Source organism: Pteropus alecto, unplaced genomic scaffold, assembly GCF_000325575.1.
Source record: "Pteropus alecto unplaced genomic scaffold, ASM32557v1 scaffold24, whole genome shotgun sequence".
Classification (NCBI taxonomy): Eukaryota; Metazoa; Chordata; class Mammalia; order Chiroptera; family Pteropodidae; genus Pteropus; species Pteropus alecto.
The window spans coordinates 9,812,369-9,829,651 of record NW_006439192.1 but is presented as its reverse complement, the minus strand read 5'-3'; the positions used below and the strand labels follow the sequence as shown (position 1 = coordinate 9,829,651).

General features: G+C 33.5%; 1 protein-coding gene across 1 annotated transcript in view; it reads right to left on the bottom strand.

Moving 5' to 3' along the window:
- Positions 1-214: 214 nt before the first annotated feature.
- PPP2CB (protein phosphatase 2 catalytic subunit beta) overlaps positions 215-17,283 on the bottom strand; it is a 30,217-nt gene continuing 13,148 nt past the window's right edge. The window contains exons 2-7 of the mRNA XM_006916332.2: positions 14,165-14,374; positions 12,320-12,493; positions 7,371-7,460; positions 7,099-7,260; positions 5,271-5,389; positions 215-883 (exon numbers count right to left, since the gene is read on the bottom strand). Of these exons, the coding sequence (XP_006916394.1) occupies positions 811-883; positions 5,271-5,389; positions 7,099-7,260; positions 7,371-7,460; positions 12,320-12,493; positions 14,165-14,374 (828 nt within the window). The 3' untranslated portion in view covers positions 215-810. The remainder of the gene's footprint in view (positions 884-5,270; positions 5,390-7,098; positions 7,261-7,370; positions 7,461-12,319; positions 12,494-14,164; positions 14,375-17,283) is intronic.

Below are 17,283 nucleotides of genomic sequence, written 5' to 3'. Positions count from 1 at the left end.
GAATTACCTAATGAAATGATGTTTAGAAATAAGAATGGCTTTTTTAATGGTCTAAAAGTTAACAGGTACTATTTGAATTATTTTCTTAAGAAAATAAGCCCTATACAAAGAACATTAATTTAAATAACCTCAACACAATTGTTTATTACAAGTCAAGAGATTTTATATCGTTTTAAAACAGTAAAACTTTCAAGTGTACCACAGTAAATCAACATTTTTGTTTAAAATGAAAAGTTTATTTGCTCAGTACACCAAACAGAATGCAAGCATTGTCATGACAAATATACAGAAATATGCAGATCAACATAAAACAGTAATTTAGTTTAAATGTTATGACAACATACTCCCAAGAAGAATCTTTCCTTCAGTTATACATTTCAATAAAATAAAAGGTAATGGATTAAGTGAAAATGAGCTTGTGAATTTTTCTTAAAAATAAAACTCCAACTCTATTAATCCATGCCAGTTAAACACTATAACTAAAATTTCCAAATAAGTGCAAAAAAGAGATGAAGGAGTTAGTTACCTTTTTTGCTTGAATAGTCCAGAGGAAAATGGTTACTACAAACACAGCAGGCAAACTGTTAAGACTGACTGATCTAGAACATAGTGTTGTACAGTTTCAAATTGTGCTAAATGCTTGTCATTAGTATGGCACATTTTGGTCCATGATACAGTTTAATGCCAAGATAGATCTCATTTTGTTACAGAAACACACAGATTACTGTTGCTTTTTGTTTTGTTTCTAAATATATATTTAAAAAGCCAGGTATACTTCCACATACAAAGGCAGGTTTTCCTTGGAGGAATTTACAGGAAGTAGTCTGGGGTGCGCCGGGTAACATGAGGCTCTCCACGACGAGGTGCTGGGTCAAACTGAAGGCTATATATAGCAAAAACAAAACAAAAACAAAACCCAAATAGTTAAAGGATTTGAATTTGCAAGCAAGCAAATCAATGTTGATTGGAATGACTCTGGACAAGTCATTGTAGGTGTTCTCCATGAAATTACCTCGCAGAGCTATGGTGAAAATAAGCAGATAAAATGTCTGATTCAGTGCCTGGCATAAAAGGTTTACAATATTATTAGTTAAATGGAGGTGATGAGAGTAGACATGCTTGTTTTAGTATAGATTTTAGAGGGAAAATGTTCAGTTTTTCATTACTAAGAATGATGTTAGCTATGAGTTTTTTTATAGATGCTCTTTATCAGGTTGAAGACATTCCCCCTTCTTTGACTAGTTTGTTGAGTATTTTTATTATGAAAGGTTGTTGGATTGTGACAGCACTTTTTCTTGCTTTACTGAGATGATCATGTTGTTTGTGCCCTTTATTCTATTAATATGGTTTTCTACACTGACTTTCATATTTTGAACCAACTTTGCATTCCTGGGATAAATCCCACTTGACCACGGTGTATCATCCTTTTTATACATTGCTGAATTTGGTTTGCTAATATGTTGTTGCAGCTGTTTGCAACTATATACATTAAGAGTATTGGTCTGTAGTATACAGGCCTCAAAGAATGAACTGGGAAGTAATCTCTCTTCTGTATTTTGCAGGTATTTGTGAAAGGACTGGTATCAATTCCTTTTTAAACATTTGGTCAATTCACCAGAGAAGCCAACTGGGCCTGGGCTTTTCTTTGTGGGTAAGTTTTAAAATTACGAATTCAATTTCTTCACTTGCTACAGGTCCTCAGATATTCTATTTCTAATTGAGTCAGTTGTGGTAATTTTTGTCTTTTTAGGAATTTTTCCATTTCATTCAAGTTACCTAATAACTATATGTTGCCATATAGTTATTCACTATATCCCCTCACAATTCTTTTTATTTCACTAAGGTCTGTAGTTATTTTGGTAACATGTCTTCACTCTTTTTTCTTAGCCAGTTTAGTTCAGGCTTTTCAACTTTTGGATGTTGATTTTCTTCATTGTTTTTCTACTATTTTATTTTCACACAAAACTTTCCTTCCAAGTGCTTGCACTAGGTTTAGTTTGCTTTTCTTTTTCTAGTAGGTATAAAGTTAGGTTACTGAGATTTTTCTTGATTTTTAATATAGAAATTTACAACTATAAATTTTCTTGAAAACACTGCTTTCGCTGTATCTCCTAAGTTTTGGTACACTGTGTTTTTACTTTCATTCATCTCTAAGTATTTTCTTACTTCCTTTGTGATTTCTTCTTTGACCCACAGGTTACTGAGGAATGTTAACTTCCAGATATTTATAAATTTTCCTTCTGTTGATTTCTAATTTTACTACATTGTGTCTGTAGAACATACTTTGCAAATCCAAGCTTCTTAAATGTATCTAGACTTGGTTTATTACCCAGCATATAGTCAATCCTGGAGAATGTTCCATGTGTATTTGAGAAGACTCTATTCTGCTGTTGTTGGTTACAGTGTTCTGTAGATGTTAGGTACAGTTAACAGTGTTCCTCAAGTCTTCTATTGCTTTGCCAATCTTCTGCATAGTTCTATTATTGAAAGTGGCACAATAAAGTCTTCAACTATTATTGTTGAACTGTCTATGCCTCCCTTCAATTCTGTTCGTTTTACTCCATATATTTTAGGGATCTGTTGTTAAGTGCATATATTCGTAATTGATATATCGTCCTAACGGTGTGGCTCATTTATCATTATGAAATGTTCTTTATGCCTAGTAGCAGTTTTGAAATCTATTCTGATATTAGTGCATCCAGTCCAGTCAGTACTCTTGTGGTTGCTGCTTGTATGGTATATCTTTTTTCACCATTTTACTTTTAACCTATTTGTATTTTTGAACCTAAATTATGTTTCCTGTAGATATTATAAAACTATACATTTAAAAAAATGCAATCTGATAATATCTGCCTTTTGACTTTGTTGCTTAAACCACTCACATTTAATATTATGGATATAAGTGAATTTAAACCTGCCATTTAAAAAAATATCTGTCCTGCTTTAACTGCTTTCTTTTGTTAAAGGGATATTGTCCATTGCACCATTTAAACTCTTTTAATAACTTTACAATTATTTTATTATTGGTTGCTCTAAAGCTTACAATACACAACATGAAATTCTATTTCTGATTTATACTAACTTAATTCTAGTGCATTATAGAAATTTACTCCAATATAAGTTTAACTCCTTTCCATTCTCCATCCTTCTTTTGCTATTGATGTTATATACATATCTGAGTTAAAAACCTAAAATTATAATCATCGTAATTACTTTACATAACCTCATGACCTTAAAAAAGCTGAGAAAGGAGACCAAATATATATTTATAGATTTTGCTATATTAACCTTTTTATTTTCTTCATATTCTTCCTTAGGATTCAAGTTACCATCTGGTGTCACTTCCTTACTTCATTTCCCACCCACCTCCTCTGTTCTGTTACTGTCAAATATACTACATCTCTATTTATTACATTTCCTTTAAGTTCAACTATACTACTAATATATACATACTGTGTTATGCAACTGGTTTTTAAATCAGTTAAGATGATGCAGTTGTACTCTTTTACAATTACCACTGTGTGCTCACACGTGCAAGCTCAGTTGATTTACTTTCTTATGTTATTTGCTTGCAGCCTAAAGTAGTCAGTCTCTATTATTTCTTCTATGGAAGGTCTGCTAGCATTCAATTTTCTCAATTTTTTAATGAGGACATCGTTCTTTCGCATTCATTTTCAAGTTTTGCTGGATGTAAGATTCTTGGTTGAGTTTTCTATTTTCAGCACTTTGAATGAATATTCTGTTCCAATGCCTTTCTGATGTCAGCTTATCTTATTCAAGTTCCCTTTTGTAAGTCAGTTTTCTCTTACTGCTTTGAAGGTTTCTTCTTTTAGCATCTTGACCATGATGTGTCTGGATATGGATATCTTTGAATTTATATAAGTTAAGAGTTTATGGAGCTTCTTGGGTGTGCAAATTAATGTTTACCATCAAATCTGAGACGTTTTCAGCCATGATTTCTTCAAATACTCTGTCTCCTTCTCTCTCTCCTTTCCTTCTGGAACTCCCATTACACTTACATCAGTATCCTTAAAGGTGTCCAACATTTCTTGAGGCTCTACTCATTTTTCTTCATTGTCTTTATCTGTTAAAATTCTCCTTGCTCTGATCTTTTGCTTGTTGCTACTAGTATCATGGGAGCTATGAGAGCCCTCTTAATTGGTCTCTACCATGATACCCATTGTTTTCAACAAAATACTTAGGCTTGGAATTCTCCACCCTCTAAGTAATATCAGTCCCCTCAGGCAGAGCTGAAAAACTTTTTGTTCTGCCTCTCACCATGAGTGAAACTTCTATGCCACAGCTCTGGAGCTGTGGTGGGTTGGTTTGGTGGACCAATTATTTTTCCCCATTATTTTAATTTATTTTTCTTTTTGCTGAGCTAGTGTGAGCTAGGTCCTGCAACTTGTTTTCTTTCTGAGATAAAATTGACATATATTATTTTCAGGTGTACAACATGATTTGATAAATGTATACACTGCAAAACAATCAGCACAGTATTTCTAATTAATATCCATCACCATACATAGTTATAAATTTTTCTCTTGTGATGAGAACTGTTAAGATCGATTCTCTCAGCAACTTTCAAATATACAATACAGTATTATTAACTATAATCGCCATGTTGAACATTATACATCCCCATGAGTTATTTTATAACTAGAAATTTGTAATTTTGACCACCTTTACTCACTTCTTAGTGACACCCCATTCTATGAGCAGACACTGGGGCAAGAACACTGTGAACCCAGCATTCTCTGGTTGACATGCACGCCAAGAGTGAACCTTCCACCCTAGGAGCTAGTTAAGGGAAGATAATCTCAGCCTGCTTGAAATATGCTAGCACCTGAACCCCTGGGGGTGACACCATAGCCCTAGACTGGGAAGGAGAAAAGCCCTACCTTCTTGTCCACACTCACCCAGAGTACAGTACCTGGAGTAGTTTCCATACAAGGGATCTAGGACTAGAGGGAGGGAGTACATTGTGGATCAAATTCCACGGAGTCTGGCTGTTATTACTAAGATTTAATAGATTCTCTAAAATATATATATTTCTATTTGCTGTATATATACTTAGCACTATTTCAAAAAACTTGAAATACTTGTTTAAAATAATTTTCTCCAGTTATTTTTGTTGGGGAGAGGGTTTGCCACATTCCTCTTTCTATTATTCTAGAAGCAGAAATGCTCTATTTCTCATTTTAATAATCTACATTTTAAATTTTCCTTCTAAAAGTCATCGCATACAATTTAAGTTTAAAGTTACTTACAAGGAATATTTTAAAGTGTCATCTAATTCCATGATAGCAGCCTGGTTCCCACAACGATAACAGTAATTGGGTGCACTGAAAATGGTTACCACATTCCGATCATGACACCAATTGTATCCCTGCAGCATTAAAAAAAATCAGTACTTCAGTATAAAATTGTAATTTTAACACAGAGAAGTTTAGAAAACTAAACTTAAAAATTATAAGTATATTTTGGGGAAATTCAGTCTTCTAAGTTACCTTACACAGTATCTATCTTTAACATCGTACACCTGCACTGAATACTTAACTGTAGGGCACAACATTTTATTACATTAAGCTCAGTAACTGCTTTGTTTCAGCTTAATCAATGCTTGAGATTGTGGGTAGGATGTGTACTCAAATTTCTCCCACCATGACAGTAGATTTCTCAGTTTTTTCCCTGTAAATTGTGTCATCAATTTTTACTTTATATATTTTAAATCTATTATTAGGTTAAGTACAAATTTAGAATTATTGCCTCCCAGAGAACTGGGCCAGTTTTCATCAGTAATGACCTTTTTATATTTCGAATTATACTTTTTGTCTTAGAGCCTATTCTAATTCATATTATTAGCTGTATTTGGGTTAATTATCTAATTGATCATCACTTTCCATCCCTCTACTTCTATTCTGTAATGTCATTATGTTTAAGATACATCTCCCCCAAAACAGTTGAATTTTGATTGTCTTAGAGTCTCTGTCTTTTAAGGAAGTAAACATTTTCATCCATTTAATGTTTCTTATGATTACCGATATAATTAGATTTATCTTTACTGTAAGAATTTATGTTCTTTATTTATTATGTTCTCACCCCTCCTCTTGCCTCTACTAGGTTTGTGAAGTTTTCCCTAACATTTTGAAGCCACTCTAAACTAGTTTAGAAGGATTATATTCTACTTATATTTCCTTAGTATTTACAAAATAGTTGCATCGCAGTGGAGAAATCTAACAGGCACTACCTTAACTAACTGATCCACGTTAAAGCCACCAGCAGTAGGATAAATAAATTTTATGATCTCTGATATGATGCACTGAAAAAGACACATCATCATTATGTGGTATGCCTGCCAAAAATGCATATCCTGAATCTATTATCATAAGGAAACAAAAAACCATTAAGGAAGGATGTTTCTACAAAATAAAATTGCTTACACACTTAAAAAATGTCAAGATTATGCAAAACAAAGAAAATCGGAGGAATTATTTCCATATCAAAGGAGAATGAATGCAGCATGATCCTGGATTAGATTATACACATTCAATTAAATTTTGCCATAAAGGGCATTAGTGAGATAATCGAAATCTGAATCTGAATAAAGTGTTTAGATAATAGTACTACATCAATGCAAATTTCCTGACTGTGATACTACACTGTGGCTGCATAAAAGTTAAGTTCTTATATTTATAAAATTCACATGAAATTTGGGGGTAAAGGAACATATCTACAATGGACATTTAAACAGTTCAAAAGAAAGTAATGTGTGGGGGAAGGGGGACAGGAAGGGAGAGATAATGACAAAGCAAATATTGAAATACTTATACTTGAGGAATCTGACTGTAGGCTACAAGGGAGTTTTTTTGGTACTATTTTTGCAACTTTTCTCTAAGTCTAAATTAACTTCAAAAGTGAGTTATAATTTTGCTCTAGCCAACTAGTACTTTCCCTATTTGCTAAAACCAGCCGAGTTTTCCTTTCACTTAGGTAATGGTGAGGAATGATTCTGAAATTCTAAGTCATGAAGGCTTTATTATAGACATATGTATTTATTTGAAATAAAGATCATCATCTTGTAGGAAAAGGACCTACCTCCATTACAAGTTGGTGAGCACGAGAAACCAGTGTGAGACCATTGGCATGGTTAAATGTTTCAGAAATGTCTTGTCCAAATGTGTAGCCAGCACCGCGTGGTGAAATACCCCACCCACCACGATCATCTGGATCTGACCATAAAAGATCACACATTGGGCCCTGGCCAAAAAAATCAGGTACATGTTATATATTATTAGCAGTCATATTTAACTAATTTAGATTTACCACAAAGTTGTTATAATTTTTCTTTTAATTAAAACTACGTTTACCTCATGTGGAACTTCCTGCAAACGATCCAGGGCTCTTATATGATCCAGTGTATCTATGGATGGAGAGAGGCCACCATGGAGGCAAAATATCTGTTTACAAATTTAAAAAGAAAATGAATTATTAATAGAAGGTAAATAATAATTACAAATGTCAATCCTAATAGCTTTTCAAAATACAGTTTAAAAACTGACTGAGGAGAATTTATAGAATACAATGAAAAGGAAAACAAAAACCACATCAGAGAGCTTATATAATGTTTAGATGTATTTTTTTGTCTGTTTTCTTTATAATCCCATGTATTTTTTATAGTGTTTACCTTTTCTCTGGTGAATGAGATCTCTATCCTTGTAACCTATCATTTTATTGGTTGTGGTTGATACATAAATTTTTTTTCTCCTACTGATTTCGATATTGTTTCCAGTAGTTTTTGTTTGCTTGGATTTTTTTGAGTACATAATCCCATTTGCAAAAATATTTGTTTTTTCTTCTCAATGCTCATATCTTTTAATTATTTTTATTGCTCAGTTGCACTGGCTCGAACTTCCAAAACAAAACCGAAAAATACGTTAGTGGGGCTTTTTTGGTTGTTTTCATTTTTTGGTAAAACACCTATTTCCACACTCATCTTCTAGAGATTGTGAATAAGAAAGAATAATACAAGTTTTAGAGGGCACTTTTCTGATGTTGATGAGGTTTCTGATGTTTTGCTGATAAGTAGAGTCAGCATTTCTTTATCCAATTAACGTTATTTTAGTTCACTCCTTAAAAAAACGGAATTTTATATAATGAATGATACAGGACTTTTTTCAAATGTTTTGGTCTGATTTCGTCTGTGCTGGCCACGTCTAGTTTGGTATCGGGGTTATTCTAGCTGTACAAAGTCTTAGCTCTGGAACACAGAAATGATGTATGTTCCTTAAAGGTTTGGTAGAATGTCTATAAAATTATCTAGACCTGGTTATTTTTCTTATTCCTACTAAGTCTAGTAGTCTATGTACGTTGATCCAGCTTCTTCAAAAACAATTTTTAATAATTAATATTTTACTATTTAAATATTTTACTATATAAATTTCATCCATCTTTTCAAGTTTATTAGAAACCTGCACCTGTTACTGTGGTATATAAGTGCCTCCATATTTATAACAATGTTATTTCACATTCCTAGTGTTTTATGTGACCTGATTTCCCTTTTTACCTAGATCAGTTTTGACTATTATAAATTTTTTAGTAGACTTTTCAAAATTTACTTTTGGCCATATCAATCAAATCTGTATTTTCTTTATCCTTTTCTCGTTTTTATATTTAATGATTCCTTTATTTTACTGTTTCATTCTTTGGCTAAATGTTTATATAACATTATCTCCTTTCTATTTTTCTACAAAACAAAATTTAAGAATATGCACTTCCTTATATTTCACCCTTTGTTTACATCTAAATGTTTTGGTCTACACAATACTTCCACTGTCTTTAAGAAATGATGTGTATTCTCATCTTTTATTTTCTGAATGGTAGAAGTTGTAATGGTTGCCAAGCAATCAGATCTTTCTTTTACCCTTTTCTATTTAATTTCTAGTCTGAGTTTTCTCCTATTACTTAGAGACTGTCACTTAACACGATATAAAAATAGACGGATGGATAAATAAATAAATGGAAGGGAATAAAGTCGGGGAAAAAAGGAAGGAAAGAAAGGAAAGAGGGAGAGAATGGAAAGGAGAGGGGGAGGGTGGAAGGGGGAGGGTGGAGAGAGGGAGAAGAAAGAAGGGAAGGGAGGAAGGAAGGAATGAATAGGAAGGAATGGATATGTGGAAAGATGATCTGGTTTCTGTTTATTGGGTACTTAATATACCAAAGGCTATATACTCTCTGTATGTTAGGTAAGCTGTCCCACTGTTCTGATATAATACTTATTTAATTTTTATCTACTTGACTTCTGAGGTATATAAAAGCTATCTATAACATTTTATAAATAATAACCTGTCACTAATGGTGTGTGGTACTGGCTATTTTGCTCCTTAATGGTACCATGACAGGAAATATCAATGGCCTGTTGAAGGTAAGAGGTTGAGGGCAAGTATATATAATTTAACTTGAACATATTCAATAAATAAAGACTCTACTAATGAATTCATTTAAAAAACAAGATTCACCATCAAGGTAGAGAGACTGTCCTTCTAAAATAATTTTGTCCATTAACTGTCATGTTGATAAATATTGATTTTTTTAAAATTAAAAAACTCTAATTAAAAATTAACACCCTTTAATTCACATTGTTTTCTATTTTAGTATGCCTAGGAAAAATACTGTCCTTTTAAATTAATTACTGCAGTCCAAAATCATGGCTCATAAACGTGGACTATCAGGATCACACAGGAAAAGTCATAACAAAATTCCCACCAGGAATCCAAGAGAGGATCTTATTACATCCTTGACAAATCTGGACTTTTTTTTTTTTTTTTATGGTGACACTGGTTAACGAAATCCAGTAAGTTACAAGTGTACAATTCAACAGTAAGTCATATATACTTTGCATTGTATGTTCATTGCCCATAGATTTCTGTCACTACATATTTGATCCCTTTTACCCCATCTAACCTCCCCCTTCCCCTTCCCCTCTGGTAACCACTAGTCTATTGTCCATGTCCATGAGTCTATTTGTTTCTCATGTTTGTTTGTTGTTTTTAGGTTTATATCCCATATATAAGTGATACACCATGTGGTTTTCACCTTTTTCTTTCTGGCTTATTTCGCTTAGCATGATTATCTCAAGGTCCATCCATGTCACAAATGGCAGTATTTCATCCCTTCTACAGCTGAGTAACATTCTATTGTATATATGTATCACAGCTTCTTTATCCAATCACCTATTGTAGGACACTTCAGTTGCTTCCCATGTCCTGGCCACCATGAATAATGCTGCTATGAACATCAATGTGCAAATATCTTTTTGGATATGAGTTTTCAAGTATTTGGGGTAAATACCCAGTAGAGGGATTGCTGGATCATATAGTAGATCAATTCTTAGTTTTTTGAGGAATCTCAACACTGTACCAATTTGCAGTCCCACCAGCAGTGTATGAGGGGTCCTTTTTCTTCGCATCCTCTCCAATAATTGTTATTGTCCTGTTGATAACAGATATTCTAACAGGGGTGAGAAAATATCTCATTTTGGTTTGGATTTGCATTTCCCCAGTGATGCTGAGCATCCTTTCATATGTTTGTTGGCCATTTGTATGTCTTCTTGGGAGAAGTATCTGCTCAGGTCCTCTGCCCATTTTGTGATTGGATCGTTTCTTTGTTATTGAGTCATGAGTTCTTTGTATATTTTGGCTATTAGGCCCTTATTAGAGGCATTGCTTGCAAACATATTTTCCCATGCGGATGGTTGTCTCTTTACCTTGTTGATGGCTTCTTTTGCTGTGCAGGAGCTTTTTAGTTTGATATAGTCTCATGCATTTATTTTTGCTTTTACTTCCCTTGCTTTTGAGGTCAAAGTTATAAAATCCTCTTTAAGTTCAAAGTCCATGAGTTTAGTTCCTATGTTTTCTCCTATGCAACTTATTGTTTCCAATCTTGTATTCAGGTCCTTAATCCATTTGAGTTAATTTTGGTATGTGGTGAAAGTTTCGTTTCATTTTTTTGCAGGTGGCTTTCCAGTTTTCCCAGCACCATTTACTGAACAGGCTTTCCTTTCTCCACTATATGCTTTTGGCTCCTCTATCAAAAATTATTTGCCCATATAAACATAAGTTTACTTTTAAACTCTCAGTTCTGTTCCATTAGTCTGTGTGTCTGTTTTTCTGCCAATATCATGCTGTTTTGATTATTTGTAGTATAATCTGAAGTCCAGCCTTGCTCTTTTTTCTCAGGGTGGCTTTGGCGATTCAGGGTGATTTGTGCTTCCATACAAATCTGATGATTTTTGCTCTATCTTTAAAAATCCAGTGGGATTCTGATGAGGATTGCATTAAATCTGTATAATGCTTTAGGTAATAAGGCCAATTTAACAATTGATTCTTCCAATCCAAGAACCAGAATATCTTTCCATTTCTTTGTATCTTCTTCAATTTCTTTTAATAGGGTCTTATAGTTTTCATTATATAGGTCCTTCACATGTTTCATTAGATTTATTCCTAGGTATTTTATTCTTTTTGTTGCAATTATAAAAGGAATTATTTCTTCCACTTCTTTTTCTGACAATTCATTATTAGAGTAAAGGAATGCTCTGGATTTTTGAACACTGATTTTTACCTAGAAATTTTATTGTATTTTTAATGGGGTATTTAGCTACCCTACTACAATGTTTTGTTCAGATTACTGTTATTTCAAGGGGAGAGATCTGGGGACATCTCTCACTCCACCATGATTCTGACCGACAACTCTGGACTTTTACAGTTTAAGAATTGTAGTTATATAGTAAGTTTTATATTTAAATTAAAATCAGTTCTTGCTTACGGAGATTATGTCTGTAAACTGAGATAATAGGAAATCTGTAAATTTTTTTTACAGTTTTGAATTTTTTAATTTTTACATACTTTTTATAGTATATTTGTAATACTTGTTACAGGCGGAAACAAAACATTCACTTATTAGTAAAGATGGTGTAATACAAGATATTACCACTTGAAATTACCAGGAAAATGAGAATAAAAAATTATAATGGTAACCAGCAGATACTATGTATATAAATGAAGATAGCCGCATATTCTTTGGTCAAAAGATTTAATACATACCTGAGAACAACATGAACATTTGCTGGTCTCAATGTGCATAAAACTGATTCAATCCCCTGTTTTGAAATCTTAAGTATAAGAAAAAGAGGCAGAAAAGGCCAAGGAAGTGAAGAAACACATGTCATAAATCTAGACCCTAAATTACTAGGAGAAAGTATTTTCCTACTTCCATCCCATCGCAAACCCATACCCCACCATGTAAGCACACACATACATACCTGTCCATCTACTAAAGCTGTAAGAGGAAGATAATCAAATAGATCTGTAAAATATTTCCAAACATTGGCATTTCCATACTTCCGTAGACATTCATCATAAAAGCCATATACTTGGGTAATTTGTCGGCTTTCATGGTTTCCTCTCAATATTGTAATGCGTTCCGGATAACGCACCTGGAGGATAAGCAGAAGAAATCTATGGTACAAACTATATTTTTACTAGTGACATGTTAACCACGTTAACCTCTGACCCATTTTAAATGGCTCTTTTGTCTGCTAGTAAGTTAAATGTTAAATCTTTTTCTGAGTAAAAATGTTCTCATTCATAACTAGGTCCTACTGGTTAAACTTTAAAATGTTTTTATAGTTATCTTACATTACTATTTATACAATCCTCATTGAAATACTTCTTAACTGATACCTATAATACTATAATAAACTTGTATCTGATTTTTAGTCTCAAATATCTTCATCTTCAAACTATCACCAGTCTTCTAAATATTCCCTGAACACAACAACTTCTCATTACTGAAGATCAGAAATTTGGACCTAAGACAAACTCCTCTACAGACTAACATCTCTGTCCCTTTTTGATTTTTACTTTCCAGGGGAAGATTGTGTTTACCAACAAAACCACAAAAAAAGGCCCTTGCCAAATCTAAGCAAGACTTCAAATGTATTAAACGTCCCTTTTCCATAACAAAATACAGAGACATACCTTATAGCATAGAATTTAGTTAGGAATATGTCAGATAAGAAGTTACAAAATGTATTGTTTTCTGTAAACCAAATTGATTAAAAGGTGCAAATACATACTTCAATTCATACATATTCACTAAGTATCCATTATTATGTTCAACAATGAACTCAGTGCTTAAAGCTAGGTGAGGTCTACACAAGATAATACATGAATTCTACTCTTTAGGGACTAATCTCACTAAAGAGGTATGTGAAATAATACAAGGCAATAAACTACTATGTAACATAAATAAGAGGTGGGATAATAAGTTTCATGGTAATTTAGAATAGAAGGAATAAGGCTTAAAATGGTTGGACTTCATTGAAGAACTCGAGCTGCATCTTGGCAGAAGGGGTAAGAAATCACAGAGCAATCCTGTTGAGAAATTAGATAAGAAAATATATGGAGAGAGACTGAGTACTGAAATTCTTTGATTTGAGGCAAAGTGTTTATGCTACCAACCACTGGCGGGCAAATTCAGGCTAGACTATAAGAGGGCCAGCCAAGGAGTTTGCGCTTGGCAACATGTTTATGGGCAACATGAAATCACTGAAGAATTTGGGAGCGGAGAATTAACAAGATAAAAGTGTTAAAGAAATTTAATCTGGCAACATATGCAAGGTGCAAGCTGATCTGGAGGGGTCTGATCTTGGAGGCAGAAATATTAGTTACCATGCTATTGCAATAACCAAAGTGTGAAGTGATAATAATTCGGATTGGGTAGGGATAGTAAAAACAGACACAAGAATAACAGACTCTTCAAGGTAAGAATTTTAAAAGATCTTGTTTTTTAAAAGAGACTTGTTAATTGACTAAATATGAGGGATAAGTGACTAAATCAAAAATGATTCCAAGGCTTCGGCTATGTATTCCCCCAAGAGAATGATTTACCAGAAGTAGACAGGAGAGTTTTAATGTAGTATTCTCAACTCTCTCTTTCCCCCAACCTCTCATCTGTCTCTAAAAAGATGCAAAATCAACTATTATTTTAAGGGGTTATAAACTGAATGGATCATTAAATAGAACAGATGATATATAATAATGCCATTTTGCCCTTTGTTGGTTTAAAACTTAAAAAAAAGGAAAGTGAATTTCACTAATCATACCTTTAATGCCACAAGAAGAGTCACAGTCTCCACTGAATAATAACCTCTGTCTACATAGTCACCCATGAATAGATAGTTTGTATCTGGTGATTTTCCTCCAATTCTAAAGAGTTCCATAAGATCATGGAATTGACCGTGCACATCTCCACAGACGGTAACAGGACAGCGAACCTCTTGCACATTTGATTCTTTTGTTAAAATTTCTTTAGCCTGTTAGAAAAATTAAATCAACAATTAAAAAAAGATTCTATCACAAAGTTTTTTTTCACTCGAGGTTCTCAATAATTTTTAATTTGTAAAGGGGTCCTGAGGCCCAATTCTATCACCAATTTAAAAAGTACCATTCCTTGTGTATTAAAAGAAAATCTGGGGAAACAAAACCTAAAATGTACCTTATAAAATCATAAAGCTAAAGCCACAATGAGATACCACTTTACACTTACTAGGATGGCTAAATTAAAAAGACAGGTAACAGCAAGTTTTCTAAGGACATGGAGAAATTGGAGCTCTCAACATTGTTGGTGCGAATGTAAAATGGTGCACCCACTGTGGAAAAGAGTCTGGCAGATCTTCCGTAAGTCAAAAATAGAATTACCATAGGGTACAGCAATTCCATTCTTAGATATTCACTTAAGAGAAATGAAAACTTATGTTTACACCTGACCTGTTCAAGGCAGCATTGTTTACAACAGCCAAAAAGTGGAAACCACCCAAATATCCATTAACTGATGGATGGATAAATAAAATGTAGCATATCTGTTCAATGGAATATTATTCAGCAATAAGAAATGAAGTATTGATACATGCTACAAACGTTAAAAACACTATGCAGCAGTCCCCCTTTACCCATGGGGTTTAAGTTCTAAGACTCTCAGTGGATGCCTGAAGCCACCAGAGTACTGAACCCTATAATCATTGTTTTTTTCTATACATATAAAACTATGATAAAGTTTAATTTATAAATGAGGCTCAGTAATAGATTTAACAATACATAGAACAATGATAATGATATACTGTAAGAATAAAGTTAGTGGTTACTCATTTCAGGGGATTCCCTGCAGAAGTCTTTATGTAGGCTCAATGCTTTCTGGCACAACACTTTGCCATCGATCAGAACATTTTTTCTTTTATGTCCTCCTCCCACAAATTTAATATCTTTTCCATCTCAATTAAGCACTTATCACTGGGACCATAAATTTTGCAGTTTGAGGTGCAACAACAAAACTAGCACAGCTTTCTCTTTCCTTCTTCATAATTTCACGGATGGAAGATTCATTCTTACTGTGGAACTTAAGAGACCTCAGCACACGATTTTCTTTCTTTCCTTACTTATTAAGTCAGGAACTTTTAGCTTTTCGCTTAACAGAAGCACTTTATTGCTTCTCTGTGGCATATCTGAAGGCCAGCATAACTACTCTGTGCTTTGAGGCCATTGTGAAGTAAAATAAGGGTTACTTGAACACAAGCACTGCAATAGTGCACAGTCGATCTGTTAACTGAGATGGCTACTAAGTAACTAAGAGTGAGGATCATATACACCAGGGAGACTCTGGACAAATGGATGAGTCACATCTTGGGAGAGACAGAGCAGGACAGCAAGATTACATCTTACTACTCAGAATGGTGTACAATTTAAAACTTATGAATGGTTTATTTCTGGACTTTTCCATTTAATATTTTCAGACACTGGCTAACCTCAGGTAATTGAAACTATAGGTAATGGGGGACTACTGTATTAAATGAAAGCAAGCAGTCACAAATTTTCATATATTGTATGATTCCATTTACATTAAATGTCTATAATAGGCAAATCTACAGAGAAAGTAGATTAGTGGCTGCCTAGGGCTGGGGGATCTGGGAGGTAATGGCAAAGGGGTGTAGAGTTTCTTCTGGGAGTAATAAAAATGTTCTAAAATTGTGGTGATGGATCCATACCTGTAAATGTACTAAAAGCCACTGAACTGTACACTCTAAATAGGTTAACGGTATGGTATAGGAATTGTATCTCTATAAAGCTTTTTTTTTTAAAAAAAAAATTTATTTACTGGCTAAAATAGGTCGTTACGAATTATTCAACTTCTCTAATAAAGAGACATTCTTACACCGATTCATAAGCCAACCTTCAACTTCTTTACTCCAACTATTTTATATTTAATGAGGCAAATTAGAATATACCAGAAGGCCCTGAAGTTAGTTTATATACAAACAATGGCAGATTAAATGCACAGACTAAAATCAAGTTCATTATACCTCCTCTATTTTGCAACTCTGCCTAATAGGAAAAAGATCCCAGAATCAAAAAGAAAACAAAAATGCCTCTGAAGGCCTGTAATAAAATAGATATGATCAAAGTATATGTACCTTCCCACCAATACTCCAGAAGAGATTATTAGGGCTAATTTTAGACCTCTTTACTTGTTATGTACAAACTTCTAATAAGCTATTTATCACATTTCCAGGTCTATGAGAGATTACGAACAGAAAACCATGAAGGATAAGAGGTAAGAACTGGGACTAACACAGATATATAAACTAAGATTAAGAAACAACCCCACAGCGAAAATAATGGTAGTGAAAATGACACTGGGCAACAAAAGTCATTTGAAGATTCAAGTACGGCCCAGGGAGGAGAGCTAAGACTGGGGGGAGAGTGGGACTTTAGGGACAGACACTTCTCTGACCCTCTAAAGAGCATTTAAAAACACGGATTTAGGGTTTCTCTATACATAATGTAAGTTCCTATTTTTCTGCATCTTTGTCAACAGACTTTTAATACTCTTGCCAATTACTGGGTATAAAATAGTTTCTTTTAATTTGCACCTCTGATATGTCTTAGAAAGCGGCTTTTTGTGTTTACTGGTCATTGGATTTCTTTTTGTGAAATGCCTACTCACAAAATTAGCTTAATTTTTCTATTAGGTTGTTTATACTTTCCCTATTGATTTGTACCAGTTTTCTTTTTTAGTATTATAAATATTTACCTTTTATTGGTTTCATGCATTTTAAATATCTTCTCACAGTCTGGGGATGGTGTTTTCATTTTGCTTAAGTGTTACTAAAGGTTTTTTTGTATTTGTTTCTAAACTTTAAGATAGCCAAATTTATCGCTTTTCCCTCTT